This window comes from Argopecten irradians, chromosome 10 (assembly GCF_041381155.1).
Source record: "Argopecten irradians isolate NY chromosome 10, Ai_NY, whole genome shotgun sequence".
In the NCBI taxonomy this organism is placed as follows: Eukaryota; Metazoa; Mollusca; class Bivalvia; order Pectinida; family Pectinidae; genus Argopecten; species Argopecten irradians.
Genome location: NC_091143.1, coordinates 12,747,392 through 12,772,431, shown reverse-complemented (window position 1 = coordinate 12,772,431; position 25,040 = coordinate 12,747,392). Strand labels below are relative to the sequence as shown.

The 25,040-nt window shown below is 34.3% G+C and overlaps 1 protein-coding gene across 5 annotated transcripts in view; it reads left to right on the top strand.

The window, feature by feature from the left end:
* The window catches only part of LOC138333146 (protein AF-9-like), a 70,090-nt gene extending 53,454 nt beyond the window's left edge, over nt 1-16,636 (top strand). Inside the window, exons 1-6 of one of the 5 annotated variants that reach the window (XM_069281316.1) lie at nt 2,029-2,965; nt 6,303-6,383; nt 8,680-8,863; nt 9,351-9,577; nt 10,338-10,439; nt 12,765-16,635. In XM_069281316.1, the coding sequence (XP_069137417.1) occupies nt 8,683-8,863; nt 9,351-9,577; nt 10,338-10,439; nt 12,765-14,855 (2,601 nt within the window). In that variant the 5' untranslated portion in view covers nt 2,029-2,965; nt 6,303-6,383; nt 8,680-8,682 and the 3' untranslated portion in view covers nt 14,856-16,635. Of the gene's footprint in view, nt 1-2,028; nt 2,966-5,009; nt 5,204-6,302; nt 6,384-8,679; nt 8,864-9,350; nt 9,578-10,337; nt 10,440-12,764 lie in introns of those variants that run through there. The other 4 variants (XM_069281315.1, XM_069281317.1, XM_069281318.1 and 1 more) reach the window with 4 other exon arrangements.
* The last annotated feature ends 8,404 nt before the right edge of the window (nt 16,637-25,040 follow it).

Sequence of the window (25,040 nt, the reverse complement as noted above, 5' to 3'; positions counted from 1 at the left end):
GTATTGTGATCGTTCAATGTATTTTCAAGATGATCGATATGTTTCGGATGTGTATTAATTCTATACATAAGTTGGGGATTTGTACGATAAATTTCAAAGCACTTTATCAAGGCTTTCCTTTCTTAGTGGCTAAATTTAAAAGTATTGTTTTACACACCCAATCATTTGGTCTCTGCTCATACCAAGAGTTGTAGTCAAACAATTCTTGGAGAAACAATTACCCTATAGTCACAGAATTATGAACATGTGCAGGGTCCACGATTGTGTGTAATCTTTTTGGCTATCCTCACGTGCAAGTTTCTTTATCCGTCTACAATTCCTACGGGGCTATCTTCACTTGCGTTTCGTAGGCTTGAAGGCACCTGTGAACTATAGTAGAATTTAGCATCGAAAATTCTTGGCTTGAACGACTTTATGAGGAGCATGAAATGAAACCGTATGGCGTCACTTGCCGCCAAACACTGTAGTATGGACAAAGTGCGTCATATGGCTTATCACAAAAAGGCAAACAGATTACTACAAGGAGTTGATGAAATATCTCGGGGAACTATGTCATTCAAATTTCAACTGCCGTTGCTCCCAAGTTCTATTTGCCCATGAGCTTTGTAGAAGTTTATCTCCACAGCTTACTTCACTTCCTTTCATCAGCCTGAGCACTGACCTTTCCCCGACCTTTTCTTTCTCTGATGGCTGATGTGTACTCCACTGCTTGTCTGTGCAGGGATGTGATTCCTTCCCTCTTTTTTCCTCTGATAGAGATAATATTTTATTAGGAACAAATAAATGTCAGTGTGTTAGTTGAAACATGATAAAATGACCTGTCCTCCCTTTAGCGTGATAGGACTAAATGCAAAAAACGCATCACACCCCCCTGCTGTGTTCTGACTATGTCAGTTGTGTCTGCAGCCTAGCTTTCTGCAGCCTGCCACTCCGTGTTCCGAAAGCCCATAAATTTGTTGATTGACTACTTCCCCTATCCCAAACATTAACGCCTCCTTTTTCATACGACTGGGGTGGTCATGAAAAATCATTGGTCTTTCCAACCGTGAATTCTTGACTATTAGCTATGTGCGAAATGTGACTATAGACCGTCTACCTGTACAATCCTGTACTGGTGAAGAAAGTAACACCCCCAGATACTTCAAGTCATCGTCTCAGATTGCTGAGTGTTGATGGTTCTGTCTAAGTCTTCTGTGGAATTCACAATTCAGCATACAGACTGCACATTGTTTAGACGTTCAAAAGCACTGAAAATTAAATTATCCTTCTCCGCGATTCAGTTAGAGGAATTGTCCTGAATTGCCCAATGTCTTCTCAGTTGTCCTCTCTGTGTACAAAACATCCGTCCATTTTCTGCCAAAATTCATGTATGCCCACTTCCTCGATTTAGCCTTAAAGTAGATAAGCTGACGCCTTTTCTTTCCTGATCATGTACGACTTGCACCTCCTTCCATGAATCATGCAAAATTGGTATGAAAAGCATTATTGACACGTTGACTACGATAGTTTGGGAACACTGTCTTTATTAAGCACTCTCGAAGAAATTATATATAGAGACGCTTTCTTACATTTTCTGACACTTGTAGACTTTAAGACCTATCACCAAACATTTACCTCTGGGTTTAAGAGATGGTTGGATAGTTCCCAGTTGATGAGTGTAAGTCGATGCTTTTGTCTGGTACTCCGCATCCTCCCCACTCCGAAATCCTGGCGCACTTTTAAATGAAAATGCTTTTAAAAGAACGTAAAAACAAATGTTGGTAAAACCTTACAATAACATCATCATATTTCTTCTGTAACGTTTCCACCCGACGCTCCTCGGCTTGCAGGCTTCCAAAATAGTTCACGACTCTTTACCCAAAGCAGTATCTCATTACATCTGATTTCGCTTCGCACCGCTAGAATACCATGGACTGGATTTTCGCATTTCGCAATTAGATGGTCGAATTATTGTTTTTGTCCTTAAAGTCTTGTCCATTTCGTTCACAGGTCTAGCAAACGACAAAACTTGTACAAAATAAATGCACATGGAAATGGTTAAATAAGTGTTTTACTTCTATGTATGTATACGATATATTAGACCTAATATGATGTAATGTTGATATATATTGGATATTCATTGACAGCATTCTGTTAGGGGATTGTAATGATTGTTTGAATGGTGCATTATAAGTGATCAAAACCTTGGCATACACATTATATATCATGAATATCTTTTAATGTACACAAACAACAATGTCCCCTCCCCGCCCCTATCCCGTTTTTTTTTTTTTTTTTTTTTTTTTGTGTGTGTGGGGGGGGGGGGGGATTGAGTAGGTAAATACATAATGTATAAGATAAAAGAATAAATCCCCACTATATAAGTTGATAAAGCTAGTACAAATTCTAAATACCATGTTCATATATATATATTACTTAAGCAATGCAGACAAGTCCTAACCATATAAGGATGTATATATCAGATTATTATATAATTCTCCTACATACATTGTACTTTAATATTGTAAGCAGTTCAGATCGTGACATACTCATAGGTTACCTTATCTATTTTAGGATTTAATATTGACGTCACACCCGGATGTGTTAAAATACAAGGGATATCCCCATGGTAGCATATGACGTAATCAGTCTATGGATTTTACCCATTCGTTTTCAAAATGAACTGTAAGATAGGGAAGTATTTGTTTTAACTGGAAACTGTAACGTATATTTCGGTTTAACATTATATATACGGAGATCGTTTTAATAGTCGATGGTCAAGTGTTTATTCTTGGAAGGACTATTTTAATCTGAATCCAGTTATGGCTTTATTTTGGAATTCCAGCCATATTAATATTTCTGGGCGAACTTGAAGAAATGTTTTATTGTAAAACAGACGTAATCTATATTATTTCTCAGTTTTGCTACGATCAGAATTACTTTGATTTTAAAAAAAATTGTTCTGAACTGGCACAAAGTCCTCTTGGTAAGTGTCTCTCTCTATATATATATATTTATTGTTTTGTTTTTTTTCCATTTCACTTATTTTCAAACCTGTATATGAAGGGAAAATACAGAAATTTCTATTATAGACAGGCGTCCTTTATACAGAGGTAAATCATGTGTAGTATATTGCTCCCAATGGGGCTGATTAGTCTCCTTCATATACAGGTTTCTTTTATATAAAGGTGTCAATGATAACGGGTTTTATTGTATATGGACATGTTCGTATAATTCTTCGCTGGGCCATCGTACATCAACATGTAAAGTATAATGTTTATGTTTGTGAAAGTTAATCAGTTAATCATAAAATCTACAAAATATGATCAGTGCATATTAGGCTATGGAAATGTTTTTTTTTTGTTTTTGTTTTTGTTTTTGTATGACAAACCTCTGCCACAAGTAGCGACAAATTGGTGACCCCGAGAAACACTTGAACTTTTTAATGGGTATATTTTACTTTTACATCAATTTATAACACCCATTGTAACTTGGAAAAATACATATATTTAAAAGTAATTGATCTAAATAACGAGATTGGAGTCTATAGAATAAGTAATTGCAAAATGGCAAGATTTGAAGATCACAAATTAATTAAACAGAATAACATGATAATGTAGTAAAGTTTCATTTGCTATATGCCCAGTATAGACGCGTTTGTTTAATTACAATAATGTAAATGTGCGTTTGCACACACCAAACGCATACAGTGTGTCTGTAGAACACTTAAGAGCTGATATGAACTGTACATGTCCTGTATTCGAACCTCGTGTAAAACTTATAAGGCAATGACTTGAATGTTCCTTGCAATCTACTTTTACACTGTACAAGTAACGTCATTGTACCCAAATTGATACCAATACTCGTAGATTTCTCTTATATGACATTTGTTGTTTGGTATGCTTCATTTTTTTCTGTTTTGGTTTCAAAAAGAGCATACAAACTTTATTTTGATGCTTTGTTTTTCTTATTACAGTGCTTATTTTTATTGTTAGAACGATTAATATCATGTCTCGAGATTTCTAGCTTTGTCACATGATGTGTACCCAAATTGATACCCAGCAAGAAAAAATATATAAAATTAAGAAAAAACAGTTTATATAGATTTTTGTGATTTTACTTTAGAAAAGAAACGCAGTTGCGTTTATTATATAACAAGTTATACTGAATACAGTTATACATTTTACTGTAAAAATTGTACAAGTGTTTTCTTAACAGTACCTGTGCTAATTTGGTACCCTGTAACACCACGTAATGACTTGTGTGATATTTCAATGATTTAAAATCAGTTTTCTGTGGCATTCACCTAAGCTTATATAGTTCCAATGTGGTGTATATGTCAAAAGACCACTATCAATTATTTTTAATGATTGTAACAAATTTCAGTGTAAAAAACCTACAAACATAATTATGAATCAATCAAGTTACAAAATACTTGAATCTAGTAACAGTTTTAGTAAAAATTAAGATGGAGAAATAACGCTATACAAAGAGCAATTTGAACATGACTAAATAAAAACATAATGTGTGGCAACTATATTTTATCTATTTCTGTTAAGTGTTTATATCTTAAATTTCATTATTTAAGAAAATTTTCTTTGAGGAGGCCTTACGCTTTGAAAAAAACACTATTATAGTACAAATAGTAATTGTCGCACGGCCACATTTCTAGGGATTAACACGTTTCAGACAGAGTTATCAATATCAAAGTTATCTTTCAGAGAAAATAACAGAAATAGTTTCGTAAAACGAAGCGTAATTAACAATAAATGATGCATCTTTGGTATCACCACTGAGAAATTAGGTAAACTTTAACAACACAAATGTACATGTAAAATGTGCATTAATTTTTTGGGTACTATTTCCGATATCTATAAAAAAAAATCATAACACTTGATATAATGTGATCTCGCATATTCAACATCATTTGTTGATTTTTATCAGTATATTTAATTTTGTAAATACATGAAATTTATGGTATATATCGGAACTCTGTGTTCTTTCTTGTCTATAATCTACTTTCACTTTCTCCTCCCCTCCTCCCCCTTCCCCACTTCCTTTTCACTAAAGCATGCGCAAACCAACTTCCGCCTACACATCGTGTTGTGATCAGCATAATGAATTTTCACACAAGGTTATGTTCTTTGTGTTTCAAAGAAGCCTACATTCTATAGAAGTGTCTGGTGAGAGTTATTGTGACCTTTGAACATTCAACATGCCGCAGGTAAAGGTTGTAAAATATCGAACTCCTTTGTTAAACCACTATTTGCCATTGTTGGCCAAACGTCACGGGCCAGTTTCAGAGTCGAATTGATTGTGCTGAAGTCAAAACGAATTTTGTTATTCGGATTCTGTCATTACCTGCTCTGGTTGCGATGTCATTAGTCCTAGTTAAGTATATAATGACGAAAACTGCCATAATGCCAAATCGGCAATGCCTCTTATGAATATAAGCCATTTCAATGTTTACGTGTGAATAACAGTTTATAGTTTATCAACCGAGGCCTGCACGGGGAATTTTCTCTCTGCTGGACCGTGGAACCGCGGCTTGCGACGTATTAGACAATATATGTGTGTAAGGAAATAGTTTCCTATGCTAGTCATTTGTTCCATGAAAATGAGTTTCATTTGTAATCATTTGACAAAAGTCATAAAAGAATCCGTAATTAAGATTTCTTTAGGAACTGAGTGTGACGTTCTGTCATACAAAATGTAAAGTAAACAATCTTATAATAGCCCTAGAAAGATATTACAAACAGTATGCTCCAAAAAACGGCAAATAAAAAACAAGTCATGAATGAATGAACTATAGTTGCTGGGCTTGTTAATTATTTTAGTGTAAATTACATTTCAACCCTGTGTGGTTTCTATTGTTGTAGCGTAAAAAAATATCACCTTCTTACAGAAAAGTCAGTCAGAATATGATATCTTTTTCGTTACAACAATAGCTACCCCATGTGAGAGCTTTTTAGAAACAGTTAATTATAACAATAGCTACCCCATGTGAGAGCTTTTTAGAAACAGTTAATTAACTTGTAAGATTTAAAAAAAAAATTAGTGTCAATTGGATATTTATGTTGCTTTTTAATTCACATATTAAATGTGTATTTTAATTTTACTGTATTAACAAATTTAAACTGATAACATGTCAAAAATTAATAGTAGACTAAGTTACTAAAATGTACGGCTTATTCTATACCTTGGAAAACATCTGTATAAATTGTCTGCTCTTTTCTAACTTTAAAATCAAAAATGAATTATTAGCAAAATGCTGTGTATATCAAATTATCAGTACTTTATAACAACACTTTATACCTAATCAGAAACCAACTGAGATGATGATCCCATACAAATTGCTGATGTAGCCTGAGGATTCACAACTTTAATTTTGATCTGAAAAAAAAGTAAGTGTGTTGATGAAATTTTAAAGTGTGCTGATAAAATCATCAAACTAATTTTGTTCCTGGTCTAAAATTCACAAATTAACACAGATCTCTTTCCTATTTAAACTTTTGTCGAAATTAAAAATGAAGTTTTGATTTCAAATTTTAAATATGTGAAAAATAACTTTTGTTCATACAGTTTGCTATTTTAGTATGTTTGTTTTGTCTCTTATATCTGACAATCTTACAAATTCTTAAGACTAGTTAGCGATTTAGAAAACAATTTTCTTGTAACCAAGAGTTAGAGGTTTTCGATCCGTCTTATTTTGAAACTATTTAATTTTTTTTTAATCTTCAAATTATATTCTACCTTGATCTGCCAATTTTATTATATGTAAGGATCAATATTTTAATCAGAATAATTAAAAAGTAATGTGCCATAAAATTTAATCAGATTAGACAAGTATCCAGATTAGACAAGGTCCAGTTTTGACAGGTTTCACTGTAAAAAGGTATCACCTTTAATTATTTTTATTGCTTAATAAAACACTGTAATTTATATTGCTTACCTCTGAGATGTTCCATAAGTTCAATCACTTACATTGATATTAAGGTAACTTGTAGTTTCACAAATGTCTTCTTCAATATTTCCGTTTTAATTTTCTGTCCCTATTATTCACAATATGAATGTTGGATGGCTTTAACTAGAGCACCTAATTCATCTGCTGGCTTCAATATTTCCGTTTTTCTGTCCCTATAATTCACAATATTAATGTTAGATTGCTTTAACTATAGTACTGTACCTAATATATAATATGTTGCTATATAAGGCCATTTGTTGTGTCAAAGTGCAAGTTTTTTTTCAGAAGTTGTTTATCATACATATTGATTAATTATGATGAATTCCTTGGTCCCATGAGATTTTAATTATAATCATATTTTACTGTACTATATAAGGTCATATGTGGGTTCAGAGTTGATAAGAATTACAAGTTTTAGTTTGCATCATTCAACAAAAGTTTTAAATTGCTATACTTAATTCAATACCAAATGATATATTCATTAGTTATAATTATCATTGCATGATTAAACTTCCAGAGTTGAATATTTGTATTATACTATTGTATGTGACTTGCCAAAGATAGAACCACAGTAAAAGTTTGTATCCTATGCTTGACCAAACTTTCATATTTGAGCTACATTTCATTATTTGAGCTACATTTCATTATCATCATTTATGTGAAAGTGATTTCAATACATGAGATGTTAATAATGAAATATATTAATGAATTCTTGAATTTCAGTTGTTGAACTAATTTGTATGCTATGACAGGTGACACATTGTGTTTGCCATATGTCATCCATAACAAGCTTTAATAATATATGGGCATACACCCTTATTGCATGTGAAGTCTAGCTTTGTGGTTAATGTTTCACACTTCTATGGTTTGAATCATTTTTGTGGTTTTATTTAATAGACATTTGGGTTTGTTTTGTCTGTGGTTCAGTCTGGATTGATATTATAAAGTACATGTTTGTATTAGAAATTCTCTTAGTGTATCACAGCTGTCAGGGGTAAATACGAACTTATTTTATTCAGTGGTCAATTGTGACAGAACCATCAGGTGGTTCCTCTTAATTTTAAGCATCCTTGATACTCCAGGGGTAACTATCACTGCAGACATTATAGCGATACTGCCTTCAGTTTTACTATAAGATAATCCAGTGTGGATATAACACCAGTGATACTGATAGTAACCCCCTGAGTATCGAGGATGAATTTTATGTGGCCAAAAATGCATCTTCATTTCTAGATCCAATCAGATAAAAATTATTGATTTCTGGTTGTCCAAATTTTAAAGGACCACTCATCTGATATTTTTTGTGGTCCTTCCAATATTTTGGTGGTCTCGAGCCACAGGTATCAACCCCTGGTGATTCATAGAGAGATTTAATTATTATTTCTTGATACTTTTACCATTTCTTTATACATACCGGTATTCATGTATTTTCTTATTTGTTTTTAGCTCATTCACCCCAGAAATTCCATAATGGACTGGTCTAGTCTTTGATTTAGAAGAGCCTAAATTTTAAATGTGTCTGCAGGGATAATAGGCTATTTATGCTATGTAATATCAGAATCTTTGCATTGTTAGAATTAGCATGCAACTTTATTTTTCTTAGGTTTTCTCCTTTTTGTGATTATAAAAATTGTAGCTTTATTTTGCCCTTTCTACAACAACTTGTTTTGATTGTTATATTGATATGATAAATCAGTATAATATAGTGTGTTTATGTTCTGATTTTGTTTTTCCAGCCAATGTCTGTACAGGTAAAGATAGAACTAGGCCACAGGGCCTCTGTGCGCCAAAACCAGACTGAGAATGGCTTCACCCACGATTGGACTGTGTTTGTCCGAGGGCCTGACGGTTGTGATATCGCTCACTTCATTGAAAAAGTGGTGTTTAATCTTCATCCAAGCTTTACAAACCATAAACGAAGTAAGTATTGTGGTCTTTCATAGACACTAGCTTGGAAATGAATGTCTTTATACTAATCTCCGGTATAGTTTAGGTATAGTAATCCAGGGTTTGTATTTACGCCATTCCCATAAATACATATTTAGGAATAGAAAGTGAAAGTTTGTTGCAATTACAAAATGGCACCCTATCTTTTTCCTGATTTTTAGAACGAACTCCCAGTGTAAACCCTGGTGTTTTTTTGTCATTATTTGGAAAACAATTAAGATTCTTTAACAGACAAAAGACAACGTTTCTCATATGTGATGACTTCATACTACTTTTATCCTATTTGCCTAGAAAATAGAAAATCATTGAACAAACTTGTCATATCTTGTCTGTGACACTAGTACTATATTGATCGATTTAATGATGCTTGAAATATTTTAAAAATTTGGTTGATGCTTGAAATATTTTCAAAATTGGGTTCATTGTTTTATTATCCAAATTTGAATTTCTTTATTTACAGTGAAGACATCGCCTCCTTACTTTGTCTCCGAGTCTGGATATGCTGGCTTTATCTTGCCAATAGACATTTACTTTAAAAACAAAGAGGAGCCGCGTAAAATCCGATACGACTATGATCTGTTTCTGAGAATGGCTGATAATCCTCCTGTAAACCACACTCGATGCGAAAAACTCACTTTCCAAAATCCTACGGAGGAATTCAAGAAAAAGCTGTTGGAAGCTGGAGGGGTATGTTTTCAAATTCCACTAACATTTCAAAGTTATTGCACAGATATATATATATTTATATATATGTACATAAATGCTATGTGTAATATTGATAAAATATATATATGGAATTCTTTTTGAATTGATATTTAAAGATTTAAGGAGAGTTTTTGGAGGGAGCGTAATACACTCACCTAATCTAAAAACTTGAGAAACGTTTTGGGATAGCGAAGAAATGAAATTCAAAACAACGCCAGTGTAACGTCACAAGAAAAACTTGATTTATACACCATTTGTATTTAATGAGCATATGTACTACGATCTGAATATAGAGACATGCAGAGTGCCTGCGTTCAGAATAAACTAAGTTAAACTAAGTTAAAAGATAGAAAGAAAAGAAACATTTTAAGGAAAAGCAAGGTATAGTCCATCACATGACACCTGGTGTAGTATGATATTTTTGACCCCATGGTAAAACGACCCCTTTGTCAGAAAGAGATATCATTATGGTGAAATGACCTCTCCCTTCCTATGGTTAAGAGAACTTTCTAATACTTACTACAAAATATCGATAATGTCAGGATGACCCTGGGGTCAATATACCATGATTGAAAATTCCATACCACACCGACACTTATATTGTCTAGTTTTACTCTCTCTCCATTAATAGATAATTTTCATTAACACATGCCATACTCATGCATTTTCTACCTAGATTTCATGTTTTCTGAGAGGGAATATTTTGATATCTTGATCATCAACAAGGATGATATCATTACAGATTGTTGTTAGCCCTAACGGTGAGAAGGAGACTGGCCAGTTTACCGACTTGTTTGGTCCACCGATCCAGACTGACACAGTCAAGAAGTCAAAACACTCCAAGGTACTCGATCATCGTAAATACAGAAGATCTTAAATTCTGTGAACCAACTTTCTTTTATGGCTACTAAATTTCGCAATTTCTCGTTCAAAACAAGTTCGAGAAGATTAACATTCGCAGATTTCAAAATTGGACGGAAATTCCTTTATATATACAGTAAAACCCCTATCACTCGAACAGCAGGGGGCTAGGTCAATGGTTCGAGGAATACAGGGTATAAATTTTACTCATCCAACGTTGGTCGCGATCGACAATCAAAATGTCCGGTCTCAAACTATGACAAACAATGCACGGCAATGACGTTTTAGTTACCCTATCTTTCTGTATTTTGGATTTCTTTATTCAAGTGTTTATTGATAGCAATATTAGGTTGAAAAAATTATGTATAACATAAATTTAGCATTTGAAAATGCTTACAAAAAAGCCCTAAATCAAATGTCATTCACAGCAGAGTAAGCGATCGTCATCTAGGTCAATGTAGGTCCATATCTGGCCATCAATGAGTACATTTTCTATTACTTAATTATCACAAATCATGTAAAGCATTTACAAAAAACATACTCACAATAAAGTTATTAACCAGCATAGTTACAGATATAAGAAATGATAGATATAGATATCTATTCTGTAAAAACGTAAGGTTGCATGTGTTCACGAGTAAAGTTACAAAATATATTATAAAGGAAAAGATACGGAATACACTGAGAAAATGTACTTTGCATTTTGTTTGATATAGTTTACATCTTCCGATAAATAACATTGTGTTAGCCTGTTCAATGCATACTTTCTGTTAACACAGATCAACAACTTCCGTATTTCGTAATTTACAGCGAAGATCATTACAAGAGAAATATCAATGATTTAATGCCTTTTCTGAAATGTTCAAATAAAGTTAGGATCAAACAACGACTTGCGATTGTGTAGGTAGATAATAATGACACCGTTAATCCCTTAATTATCTAAAGGCTTGATACGCCACCTCTATAAACACAAGATCATGAGCAATTATCCATGTCGGTCGTTGCAGTCAGGGGTGACACAGGTAAAAAAAAGCACAGGGTCAAACACCTGTTTAACGAAAAAATGGGTAAATACTATGTATTTGATGAATCGGGGACATATTTCTGTTTGAGGAATAAGGGGTATTCGACGAATAGCTGTTTATAAGCTATCCAGGGTTTTGTTACTTAGACTTATAGGGACACGGTCGGGACCGTACGACCAGTTGGAAGAATAGGTGGTATTTGAGGAATCTGGGTTTGAGTTAGAGGGGTTATACTGTATATATGTTGTGTATTTATTAGCAAAGAATAACTTTCGCAAATTAACTTTGATCGCGAAATTTGCTAAAGTAAAAAGCACACGAAAGAAAGTTGGTTTACAGTAAATGTTCAGTTGACTTCAATCATCTCGATACTCCAGGGGTTACTATCACTGACGTTATATACACCCCTGGACTATCTGATCATAAAACTGGATGCAGTTCAAAAGAAAAATGACAATCACAGGCCTGCAGAGACTTTATTTGAAGATTACAGAGAGAGCGACTCCCGACTTTAAAGCAACACGTAAACCACAGTGTATCGTCTCTCATTTCCTTTGATGTGCATCAAAACAAAGGATCAAATACCAGTGTCTACTGGTGCCTTCTTTTCATGATCAGTTTTATTATAAGATTGTCCAAGGGTTGATAAAATGTCAGTGAAAGTAACACCTGGAGTATCAATGAAGCCTTTCAATATGATTTTATAGTTATGTATATGTTAGGCAATGGTCAGTGAATAAGTTACTGATAGTCTTTATCTGCTGGTGCTAAATGAATGTCCTCTCCATGTGACGAGTGAATGTAAGAATCGTGTAATTTTGGTAGGCTACAGTTAGTTAGTATTTATGGGATAGAGCGTAACAATAGCTTACTTTATTGCACTGTTTCACAGAAACACCACCCAGTTACATTGCTCTGTGTGACAACTGGGCTATTTCTGTTTATATGGTTGGACTGGGTGGACCTGCAGATTTTATTACAGACTTACGAAGGCTTTGCCAAGGCTCATCTAAAAGCAATATAAAATCAACAGATATGCCATTAATACATAAACAAATGACCAGGTCCAACAAGTCAAATCGTATAAACAAAAACTGCCCTGGTAACCCAAAAACATTTTTTAAGTGGAAATGATATGCCTGATGAACATAGTTGAATATACATGTAGCAATACTCTGTGCAATGTCTTGTACCCCAAATCTGTTAATGTTTAAAGTTGCATGGTACAAAAGGAACCTGAATCAATAATTTAGACTATAATAAATCTTTGTTGTTCTCCACAGTCCAAAGGAAGTTCTATTGCCGGTAAGTCTATACCTGGATCTGGTTCTAAGGAGTCCAGTTCATCCTCATCTTCGGGTACCTCAGCCCAAACTGTGACGTCTAATACAACCTCCAGTACATCTACAAGTGAAAGCTCTAAACCTCATAAAAGTTCCTTGAAGGACAGACATTCCTCTTCACAGAAAAGGCCTGCTGACAGTACCTCTCATGATGACGCGACCAAGAAGGCCAAGAAAAGCTCTTCCTCCTCGCCATCAAGTGTCAAAGTCAAGGACAAACACAGTGAAAAGACTGTTGAAAAAAGTAAACATTCAAAGGACAAAGATTCCTCAAAGCGAAAGGAATCGTTAAAGGACAAAGAATCTTCTTCCAAGGATAAAGACTCGTCTTCCAAAGACAAGGAGTCCTCTTCAAAAGAATCCAAGGAGAAAAATTCTTCATCTAAAGATAGTTCTTCATCATCCAAACATAGAAACAAATCCTCATCTTCAAAATCACACAAATCCGATAAAGATAAAAGTAAATCGTCGAAAAGCAACAGACATGACAGTAAGCGAGAAAAGGACAACAGTAAATCTAAAGTGAAAAGTGAAACAGTTTCTTCGAGTGGTAAAGTGAAAACAGAAATGGATGTGAAATCTGAAATCAAAAGTGAAACTTCTGTTAAGGTAAAGACAGAAATTCCAGAGAATAAAATTAAAACTGAGCCCTCTGTAAGTGAGAAAAATGCTTCTCCTAGCAACAAGACTTTTTCAAAAGAAGCTTTTGCTATAAAAGAGAAAGTGTCCTCTCATGATAAAAAGAAAAAGGAAGCATCTCGGAGGTCAAGTTCAGGGTTGTCGCAGCCACCAATCAAAAGAAAGAGGATTATTTCTGATGATAGTAGTTGTGAGGATAGTAGTAATGATAGCTCTTCATCATCAGATGAAAGTGTGGACCATGATGTAGAGGAGCCGGAGCTTCGTGACTTACAACAGTCACGACTTAACGTGACTCAGAACAGTGGTAGTGAGGATAGTTTAAATGAGGACAATGATGAGGACGAGGAGAGTACAACAAGACCTAGTTCTGTTGCCTCCAATACCTCCATGGCCTCGACCAACCCCTCGCCGCAACCCACCATCCAACAGCAAACGAAACGTGCTCTTCATAGACTAATGCAAGATTTAAGTGACCAAGATGATGACGACGATGATGATGAAGATGACGATGATCTGATTCCTCCCGCTTTTCGATCTCCTATTAAAACATTTTCACCTTCATCTGTGAAAAGTTCTCGAGCTTCACCAGGACCTGTTCATAGTGCTAAAAGTTCATCGCCAGCAGTGAAGTCATTGAGAATGGATTCTCCTTCGTCGCAAAAAATCCAGAAAGAAAGTTCACCATCACATTCAAAAAATATCTTATCGCCGCATTCCCAGAAGAGTTCCAAATCTAGTCATCATTCCACCGTTGAATCAAAAGATCATTCCTCCGTGTCAACATCGTCATCTCAATCATCGCAAAAGAAATCATCAAAATCATCATCATCGTCGTCGTCATCTTCCAAAAATAAAAGTGACAGTAAATCTGATAAAAAGGACAAGAGTAATCCTAGTTCTTCTACAAAAGACAGTTCTAAGTGTGACACGAATGTTAAAACGGAAAGTAAGGAGAAAAAATCCAAAGATAAAGATCGAAAGTCCAGCAAGGAGTCTGCTAAGCAAAGAAAAGCATGCAAGGAAAATATTGCTGAGAATCAAAGTAATTCTTTCAGGGAGGAAAGATCTAATACCAATAATAATTATAGTACAGATAATCACGAGACGGAGCGCGACATGAACGGAAATGGCCATATCAACTTTGGAGATATCCTAGAGCATCATAATCTTGGAAACGCTCCTAATGGGCAAGATCTTGTCTCGTTGTTGGATCTCCATAAAAAACTAGAAACAATGAAAGACCGTGGCGTTCTCCAGCAAATAGTGACTGTAATATTGGAGACGGGAAAATATGAAATCGGAGAAGCTTCTTTCGATTTTGATCTCTGTGCTTTGGATGGTAAAACTGTTGATAGACTTCGAAACTTCATTGGTGGTGCAGCATCGTAATGGTGTAGGTTGGAAACTATTAAAATCAGCTGAACGGCCAGGGGAAAGAATGTGTTTCATTTCACCTCCTTACACGGTGACACAAGTGAATGCTATGTAAAGGTTGTTAAGGATTTCAATGTAGTATTGTTTGGGTCTGTAGTTGAAAATGAGTAAATATCATCTAATGATATCAGAAGTGGCAATTTAAGCCTCCTTAATTTATTTTATAGTATGTCTAAACATGTGTGGGTTGATATATATGTTGATGGTAAACTTTTGCTATGACAACTGATTTAGCATTTATTCTTGTGAATTACAATTGTACAAAACAAGTCCTTAATTAGGAATTCTTTATGAACCAAGATATCATAGTTCTTTGAAGATCAAGTAGCAGAGTCATGACAAATTGATCACAATAACGTCTGTTGGTAGTCACAAATATCCAGTTAGATTCTTCAATGTGTTTATATGTCTCCTCATGGAGATTAATGTATTCATTATTTACTGAGAGTGAAACATTGCTTAATCACTGATGTCATCCCATTTTTGCTGCTAAAGGAGATAAGCATAATTGCATTGTCTTTAAATGGCAACCGCTAAAGATGATCAGCAGGCCTATACAAAGAACAATTTGTAAAATGTTGCGTGCAGTTCTTTCTGATCTTTACTATTAAACATTTTTAGCAACCAATCCAGAGTTTTTACGCAGATAACTTGATGTTCCTCCTTAAGGTCCATCCAACATTCAGATAATGAGGCTTAGAATACTTAAAGATGCTCCACCGCCGACAGAGCATAAATGATATTAATTCATCATTAGAACAATAATTGGTGTTGAATTCTATATATGTGTGTTTATTTAATTAAAAAAATGTTTATTTGATAAAAAAACAATATAAAAATTATTTATTTTGCGGTTGGTGTATACACAATCCCTACTTAATTTCGTATAGGATATAGTGCCACTGATTTTTAGCCCACCATCATCAGATGGTGGGCTATTCAAATCGCTTTTTGTCCGTGGTCCGTCCGTCCTTCCGTCCGTCCTTCCGTCCGTCCGTCCGTTAACAATTCTTGTTATCGCTATTTCTCAGAAAGCACTGAAGGGATCTTTCTCAAATTTCATATGTAGGTTCCCCTAGGGCCCTAGTTGTGCATATTGCATTTTGGGACCAATCGGTTAACAAGATGGCCGCCAGGCAGCCATCTTGGATTTTGATACTTAAAGTTTGTTATCGCTATTTCTCAGAAAGTACTGAAGAGATCTTTCTCAAATTTCATATGTAGGTTCTCCTAGGGCCCTAGTTGTGCATATTGCATTTTGGGACCAATCGGTTAACAAGATGGCCGCCAGGCAGCCATCTTGGATTTTGATACTTAAAGTTTGTTATCGCTATTTCTCAGAAAGTACTGAAGGGATCTTTCTCAAATTTCATATGTAGGTTCCCCTAGGGCCCTAGTTGTGCATATTGCATTTTGGGACCAATCGGTTAACAAGATGGCCGCCAGGCAGCCATCTTGGATTTTAATACTTAAAGTTTGTTATCGCTATTTCTCAGAAAGTACTAAAGGGATCTTTCACAAATTTCATATGTAGGTTCCCCTAGGGCCCTAGTTGTGCATATTGCATTTTGGGACCAATCGGTTAACAAGATGGCCGCCAGGCAGCCATCTTGGATTTTAATACTTAAAGTTTGTTATCGCTATTTCTCAGAAAGTACTGAAGGGACTTTTCAAATTTCATATGTAGGTTCCCCTAGGGCCCTAGTTGTGCATAATGCGTTTTTGGATCGATCGGTCAACAAAATGGCCACCAGGCACCATCTTGTAGCGGCGTGGAGATACCCGCCAGGCTGCCATCTTGCTGACAAAAGTGGTTATCGTATTTCTCACAAGTTTCTTTCTCATATTTCTCCTAGGGCTCATAAAATCGGTCAACAAAATGGCCGCCAGGCAGGACGATAGTTAAGTATCACTATTTCTATTCATATATAGTTACCAAAATTTCGATTTGGGACTTTACTTTCTTGGACATTTCTCAGAAAGTACTGAAGCGATCTGTCTCACAATCGTAAAAACTTGAAAAGCTTCTACTTTCAGACATAGATCATTCTTCGCCAAGATCCCTCGGATCTCTTGTTTTCAGGATGAAAATTATTTTCATATTTTTAAAGAAGTAATAGAAGCTAAACTTTTCAATGATAATGGTGTAAAGTAAGTAACTTTTGTAACAAAGATAAAATATTAAATAGTCTGCTCTGTTTTTGATAGTGAAAAAACACATTTGATGGAGATGCTGCAAATGCACAAAAACGGAGCAGCGAAATTCAGTTACAAAAGCTTACTTTACAATTACCACAGAAAAACTTGAGCTTCTACTTTTGAAAATATTATAAAAATTAATTGCTTCCATATGCCAATTTTTTTTAAACCAATTTTTGTGTTAATTAGACATATATGTACACGATTAAACACCAATTATTATTCAAATGATTGGTATTATTTATGCTCTGTCGGCGGTGGAGTATCTTTAACTTTATTTCTACCACTGCTGATGGATTGTAAATGCATACATAATTCAATAGGGCATATTCTTAATTTCTACTCTTTAGTATACAAATGTATTTGATTCCTTGGTGTCAATTAATGAAAATTAATTAATGAAGGTTGAAAATTAATTTCAAAACTTTTTTGAGAAAAAATATGAATTTTAGATAAAAAAAATTGTTTAAAAGCAAATGAAAATTTTAATGAACAAATTTACTGTATTAACAGTACAATTAGGACTGTATACATGTATATATACTACACTGTGTGCACGTGTGACATATATAATATGCAGATGCATGTTCTTTGCTCAGTTGACTCTACCAGAAGACTTGATGATTTTAGCAATTGCTTTGAATAATTTTAACATACATATATACTGTTAGCCTTGTTCAATAATTTGATTAACAAATTAAGATAAGTTTTATTTTACGTAATTTTACACATACCATGATAAGTGCTATCTCTAGTGGAATGTACGACAGAAACACAATTATTTGACATGTAGAATTTCCTTTATAGTAATTATAATTTGGAAACCAGGCCTGGGTCCATTTTCATTAATTTAAACTTTTAACTTAAATTTCATCATAGGAAAGCATTATAGAATTTTTTTTTTTTTACTTATTACTTTTTTAATGCTTTCCTATGCATTCAGTTAAGGAGGATTGGTGAAAGTGTACATCTTTATTTAATAATTAACTTGATCGTTGTTACTTTGTCATTTAAGTCTATCAAACAATATTTAGCTAAATATTTTTATCAAAAACTTTTATTATGGTTCAATATTGTTTTCAAACTTTTGAACGAATATATACATCAGATTGTCTTCACTCTCTAAGTCTCAGTCTGTACATGTACATCTTCCCGGCATTGCAGTGTATATAATGTATATTTATTTAAGGTGTTTTCTGTGAACTACATTACTTCAGTATTTATTGTTCAGCATTTTTTGGTGTTGTGACCTTGATGTATTTTATAACTCCTACCATCTAGCAACTAAAAATTGTAAACCACCTTTCTTTCAGCTGCGATTTACCTTCGCAAATTTTGTGATCCAAGTAAATTCACCAAAGTTTATCTCTGCTAATTTAATATAAACATCACTTACCTTTGTCCTTTGTATTAATAGGAATTTCCATCCATTTTTTTTAAAAATCTGCTATATTTTAAGGAAAATAAATTTCTTGAAATGAAATTTTGCGAAACCAAGTAGCTACAAAAGAATTTTGGTTTACAATGTGGGTGACAGTTTGAATTACTGGTCATTCATTGTCTTATGTATATGAGTACCGGATTCTCCATCCATCCACAGGTACCTGGCTTGGTTTTTTTTTTTTTTTTTAAATGACATCTTGTAATACATAATGTATCTCATATCAAAAATGAGCCAGGTACATGTACCTGTGATCCATCTGAATCAAAAGCTAACGTGTCTTTAAGTTCGTCAAAGATCTCAAATACAACATTCTCTTGCCCCCTTCTAATTTATAATTGTGACCTTATCTATATTGTGACCTTTAACTGAATGCAAGAAAGCTTTTACCTAAAAGCTCATTTCCATAAGATCAAAGAAAAATTACAAGTTTTTCATTTAAATCACCAATTTTGAATGTGAAACTTAAAGTGATTTTTTTTAATTTCCTAAACTAACAGATAGTCGTTTTTCAAGTGGAGATCAACTTGTTGTTTGTGGTTAGTGACAAGATCTTTTTATATACTTTTCTTGTATTTATTTAATTGGGCATTTTATATATTATCATAAGTAGAATGTTGAGTCATGCAGTTCTTGTAAATTTATTTTTACTCTTTGTTTAGTAGTTCACGAAAAATTCATAAAAATATGAATGGTATCGTTACATCCATATTCTTTTGGAACCTTTAGAAATGTCTTCCGGCTTAGTCTCATCGTCGGGGACCCATGCTTGTTTGTGATTAGTTTAGCGTAACGTTGTACAATCAACCGTGGGTCTTCGACGATGGTGTTCTGTATATAGTTTATTGTGTTACCAAAAATCTGTTAGTAACCAACATTACCATCATTTGTAAATTTTTTTACATTATTTATTACTCATGCTGTGTGAAGAAAAAAACATTCTCATAAAATGTATTAAAGGTAAAGAGTACTCATGCCGCCAGCTGTTTTAAAGATAAATTACAAGTGCTACTATTCAAATTTTAAAGTATTTGTACAATTGTACAAGTAAAATTTTCACAAAAATTTTCATTCCGATTCTATTCTGTATTTGCATATTACAGAGTTATCTGCCCTTGTGGGTAGGTATTGATTGTGATATCATGTGTTTGCGAGCGTATCGTCATACTTTTCAGAGAAAACAATGTGATTTAGATATTTTCTCCTTTAAAATTAAATAATTACGTCACGATGGATGCTGACTTGCAAGGGAGGTAGCTCTAATATGCAAAAAGGGAATACTGTAAAAGATGCGATTATCCAGATGTTTTGTCTCTCTATATACATATCATTAACAATAAATAGCTGAAAGTCTATCAGACAATTTTTTAAACATGTGCATGTGCAATGACAGGTTGACAGAATTTTAGTTCTACATTTGAGTGAATTGCCTTGAGTGCGAAAGACACTTCAGAAATATATAGTATATATGATCAGTGATTCAGATTGGGGCTTACTAAGCCATTTTGCCAGTACTCTCGCAAAACATGTCCTAAAGGTTTTGAAAATCCTTAATCATTCTAATCGTCTTAACAAAATTTTGTGGGGAAAAAAACCCCAAAATGTCATGTATAAAATATCCTAAATCAGTCTGAAACACTGGTATATGTATAAAGTACCTGTAGTAGACTTAAAAACTGATGGAGGGCTTCTTGATTTTCAAGTGGTACTCTTTACCTTTAACTTACTCACCCCTGAAGACACATTTGGACTAGGCCTATATACTGATTGGAGCGATTCATTATGGATGATCAGGGGGGAATGAGTTAAGTAGAATTTTTATAAATGACATGTACAGTTATTATTTCTTGTGTTCGGTGAATGTAGCATTGTAATTACAGAGCAAACTTTTAGTGCTAATTTGTGTGCAGCAATTACCAAATGTTGTTTTTTTTGTATCATAATGCTAAAGTGCTATGATGTCTTGGCTTGCTAATTTTGCTCCTAAAAATACAGATTTAAGGTCTATGGTTTTCACATAGTCTTCAGACATATACCATGTGTTCCATTTGCAGATTCGTACCAGTTGTATCATTACGGATCTGTTGTATCTCAAATGGAACATGCCATACCAGTACAAGTGGTTCATTTTCAGAAGCATCCCACTTGGATCCATGATGGCAGACCCGAGAATTTTCATTTGTGATCGGAATGTTTTCTTTGTTGATAACAATATAGAGAGTATTTATATACTATAAAACTACATGGATTAATACTATAAAACTACATGGATTATTTATTGGAATGTATTCCGAAACTATTGATGTTTTACCTTTATATCCATTTTATTGTTAACGCCAAAAATACTTGGCTTTTATATTGGAAGGGTATCTTTCATATGGGTGCCGCCATCATGGAAAAAATCAAACACATTCCATTTGGCGGTGTTGTATCATTTTAGTACAGCTGTTACGAATCTGCAAATGGAACGCAAGAGTACTGTTTTAAACTAGTACTATCCAGCTTTTAAAATTTGTGTACATCTTGCATTGAACATTTAAGGGGCCAGATAAATTTTATAACATATTTTCTGTCAGGGGACCTAAGTTTTTATAGTGAGGTATACGTGGTGCTTATGATACCATATTCAACTCAGTAAGTGCCCAGGGTGGTTAAAAAAATGAAAAATGAAATGGTGCTTAAAACAACTAAATTTGGGCTAACATTTCACAAAATTATTGCACAGTAAAGGCCCTAATTAATTAAGAAAAGAAATAAAAAAAAAAAGTCTTCATGGATTTAGTCTACATTTTAGTCAAAATGAGGCCTCAAAGTGTGGGATGTTTGCTTATAGGGACAGATGCACTTATTGGGTCGAATATGGTGTGTAAAATCTATCTTTGTGCTGACCTAATTGTGCCATATTATAACTTGTTTATAGATAGATTGAAGTTTGTTAACCTATTATAAAATTTACAAACATGTATGCCGATTCTTATTTCTATTTTGAACCACTGTGTTTCTTCATTACTATATATACTAGCTATGGTCTTGTAACCTTGGTGAATATTAGCCGCAGAAATCTTCTCTGTAGCTGGCCCCTTGTTAGAGTGACTTCATACATATACCTATAGACTACTTTTAGCTTGCATTAAAACTTGCATTGCTTGCATTGATCCAGTTTATGTACATCCTGTATTAGAATATGAAATCATATTGCATCAATAACTACTACAGATGTTATATGGTTGCATGCTGTATTTGTTAAATTTCCAATTTTATTTATAATTGTTACAGTTAAATCTGTCTATAAAAACCCCCGAAAGGGGGGGGGATTATAACCAAATGGTTTTATTGGTAATACATAGGTCAAATTGTGTTGAAATTGGTCAGTTTGTACCCTAAAAAGTGGTCTTATTAATGAGATGGTCTTTAAACTGAGGTGGTCACTAGGGCAGTTTTCACTATACATAGAAGACACACCTTTTATTAGGAAGACTCAATTTTCCTAAAATAAACAATACACACCTACAGGATGTATCACTGCTTACTCTATTGTTGTGAGTTTTGCTACATTTCATGTAAAAGGACAAGAATTTTGGACCAGATGAATCGGGAATGGTCGATAACAAGGGAGAAGAAGGCATAAGGTCGCAATTCTGGTGATAGCATGCAGTAATGATTAATATATGTTACACTTAAATGTGTGAATAAGAAATACCAGAGGCAGAAAGGAGACGGCATAATACTAATAAATATTGATGTTAGTTAAACTTATTTATTATTGATTACCATGTCAGGCAACTTTGTTCTAACTATATATAATGTGCCAATTAAACATAAATGTAGTTCCTTCGTATGGTATGACATTGAGTCACTCAAGAGTGCACTTTCTCATTTAAAATTGAAACATATGGTGGAACTGTTATTTTATATTTTGTAGGTTTAGTCTCTATATGTGTTGTACTTTTACTACCAATTATATAGTTGGTATGTCAGTAATTCTGTTATGTATTTTTTATTTTCTTGAAATTCCAGACATGAAAGAGTAATTTAAGAATCAGATCTGTCATTGAGAGCAATTTGTGACTATTAAATATTATGATGAACTACAAATGCGTTTCCAGAAAGTAATCCCAGATAATTTATATTTTTATGCAAGTTGAAATTTATTTTTTGTAATAGAGCAGAAAAGTAGATAAGTCAGACTTTAAAATGTTTTGTCTTCATTTATACAGAATGTTACAAGATGTTGATGTTTTGCAGGAGATAGTGAAGGTTTGTCGCCCTTTAAATAACATGAATAATCTCCCTTGCATAGAGTTATCTCCCTTGTGTGAAACAGAATGGTTACTTTAGTCTGTTGTAAAAGACAGCTTGCAACTGTGAGCCATAAAATTGCTGTCTTTTATGCAGAATTGCATATCATGGTCATTGCTGTTTTTCTGTGACTGTCCACAATTGTTGTCTTCTATTTATTAAATTGACAAAATCACTGGAGCCTTTATGCTTGTTATCAACATGTAATCGTGCTCCTTTATGCATGAAATACAACACAAATTTTAAATTGATGTGTATCCATATTGTATTGAGAATGTCTGTAGTATTGTTAGTTGCTTTCATCATTAAAGTGGGAGAAAGCTCTCCCTTTCTTTTAAACTGTTGAATGTTTTTGTTCTCAGTTTACATGCAGTCTATATACTGTGAAATCATTTATTTTCGTTGGGCTCAATTTTTGTGGATTCTAAAATTTTACAATTTCGTTGGCACTTAAATTCGTGGAGAAGACCTTAGACATTACCGTTAAAACACACAGTCGACACTGTCACCTGTACTGTTTGATCGCTCAAGCGGAACTAAGCTCTACCACACAACACAGTTACAATCACAATCTAGAGTCGGTAGCCAGTGTTTTTACAGATGTGTCCAACAAACAATTATCGTGTCACATTAATAGAGTCATGATATACTCAATCAATTATTTGTTGGTACATGTAGATGCAGTCTATGAAATTCTGAAAACTATCTTTGTTTGAACAATATTTTCCAACTATATATATTTTCGTGGGGATGTAAATTCGTTGAATTTGGTCAAAAAACGAAATCCACGAAAATTAAACCCCCATGAAAATTAATGATTTCACAGTATCTTGATTTAACTTGATTGTCTGTAAGACATCAATCCCGTTTCCAATGGACAGTGATCCCTAGCATTTTTCCGTGCTGGTCCTAAGGACTGGCAGACCCTAAAAGTTACTGGTCCGGACTAAAAGTTACTGGTCTTTATGAAGTTACAATTCAAAACCAGAATATTACAAAAATTTGTTTTGTGCAGTTTGATCTTTGACCTTACTACAATTCCCCCATTTTAAGTCCACCATCATCAGATGGTGGGTTATTCAAATCGCTTTTTGTCCATGGTCCGTTGTCTGTCCTTCCATCCTTCCATCTGTTAACATTTCTTGTTACCGCTATTTCTCAGAAAGGGCTGAAGGGATCTGTCTCAAATTTATGTTCCCCTAGGGCCCTAGTTGTGCATATTTCATTTTTGGACCGATCGGTCAACCAGATGGCTGCAGGCAGCCATCTTGGATTTTTCATAGTTACAGTTTGTCATCGCTATTTCTCAGAAAGTACGGAAAGGATCCGTCTCAAAATTCATACGTGGGTTCCCCTAGGGCTCTAGTTGTGCATATTGCATTTTGGGACCAATCAGTCAATAAGATGGCCACCAGGCAGCCATCTTGGACTTTGATAGTTAAAGTTTTGTTTATCACTATTTCTCAGAAAGTACTGAAGAGATCTGTCTCAAAATTCATATGTAGGTTCCCCTAGGAACTCGTTGTGCATATTGCATTTTGGGACCAATCGGTCTACAATATTGCCACCAGGCAGCCATCTTGGATTTTTATATTTAAAGATTGTTATCGCTATTTCTCCGAATGTGCTGAAGGAATCTTTCTCAAATTTCATACCGTATGTAGGATTCCCTAGGGCCCTAATTGTGCATGTTGCGATTTTGGACCAATCGATCCACAAGATAGCCGCCAGGCAGCCATCCTGGATTTTGATAGTTAAAGTTTGTTATCGCTTTTTCTCAGAAAGTACTGAAGGGATCTGTCTCAAATTTCACATGTAGGTTCCCCAATGGCCCTAGTTGTGCATATTGCGATAAGGGAGCGATTGATCGACAAGATGGTCGCCAAGGAGCCATCTTGAATTTGATAGTTGAAGTTTGTTACTGCTATTTCTCAGAAAGTACTGAAGCGATCTGTCTCAAGCTTTACATGTAGTATGTTTGAAAACTATTGAAAATTAGAGAAAAGATCCATCTTTCCATTGTCAGACATAGATCATTCTTTGGGGGTGCCAAGATCCCTCTGGGATCTCTTGTTATTTTGTATATCTTCTACCTGGACCAAAAGTTGCCTGTCAAAAGACCAGATATATGATAAAAATTGTCTGCCCGACTATAAAAATGCCAGTCATGGATAATGGGCAGACTGCCAGGCATTAATTTT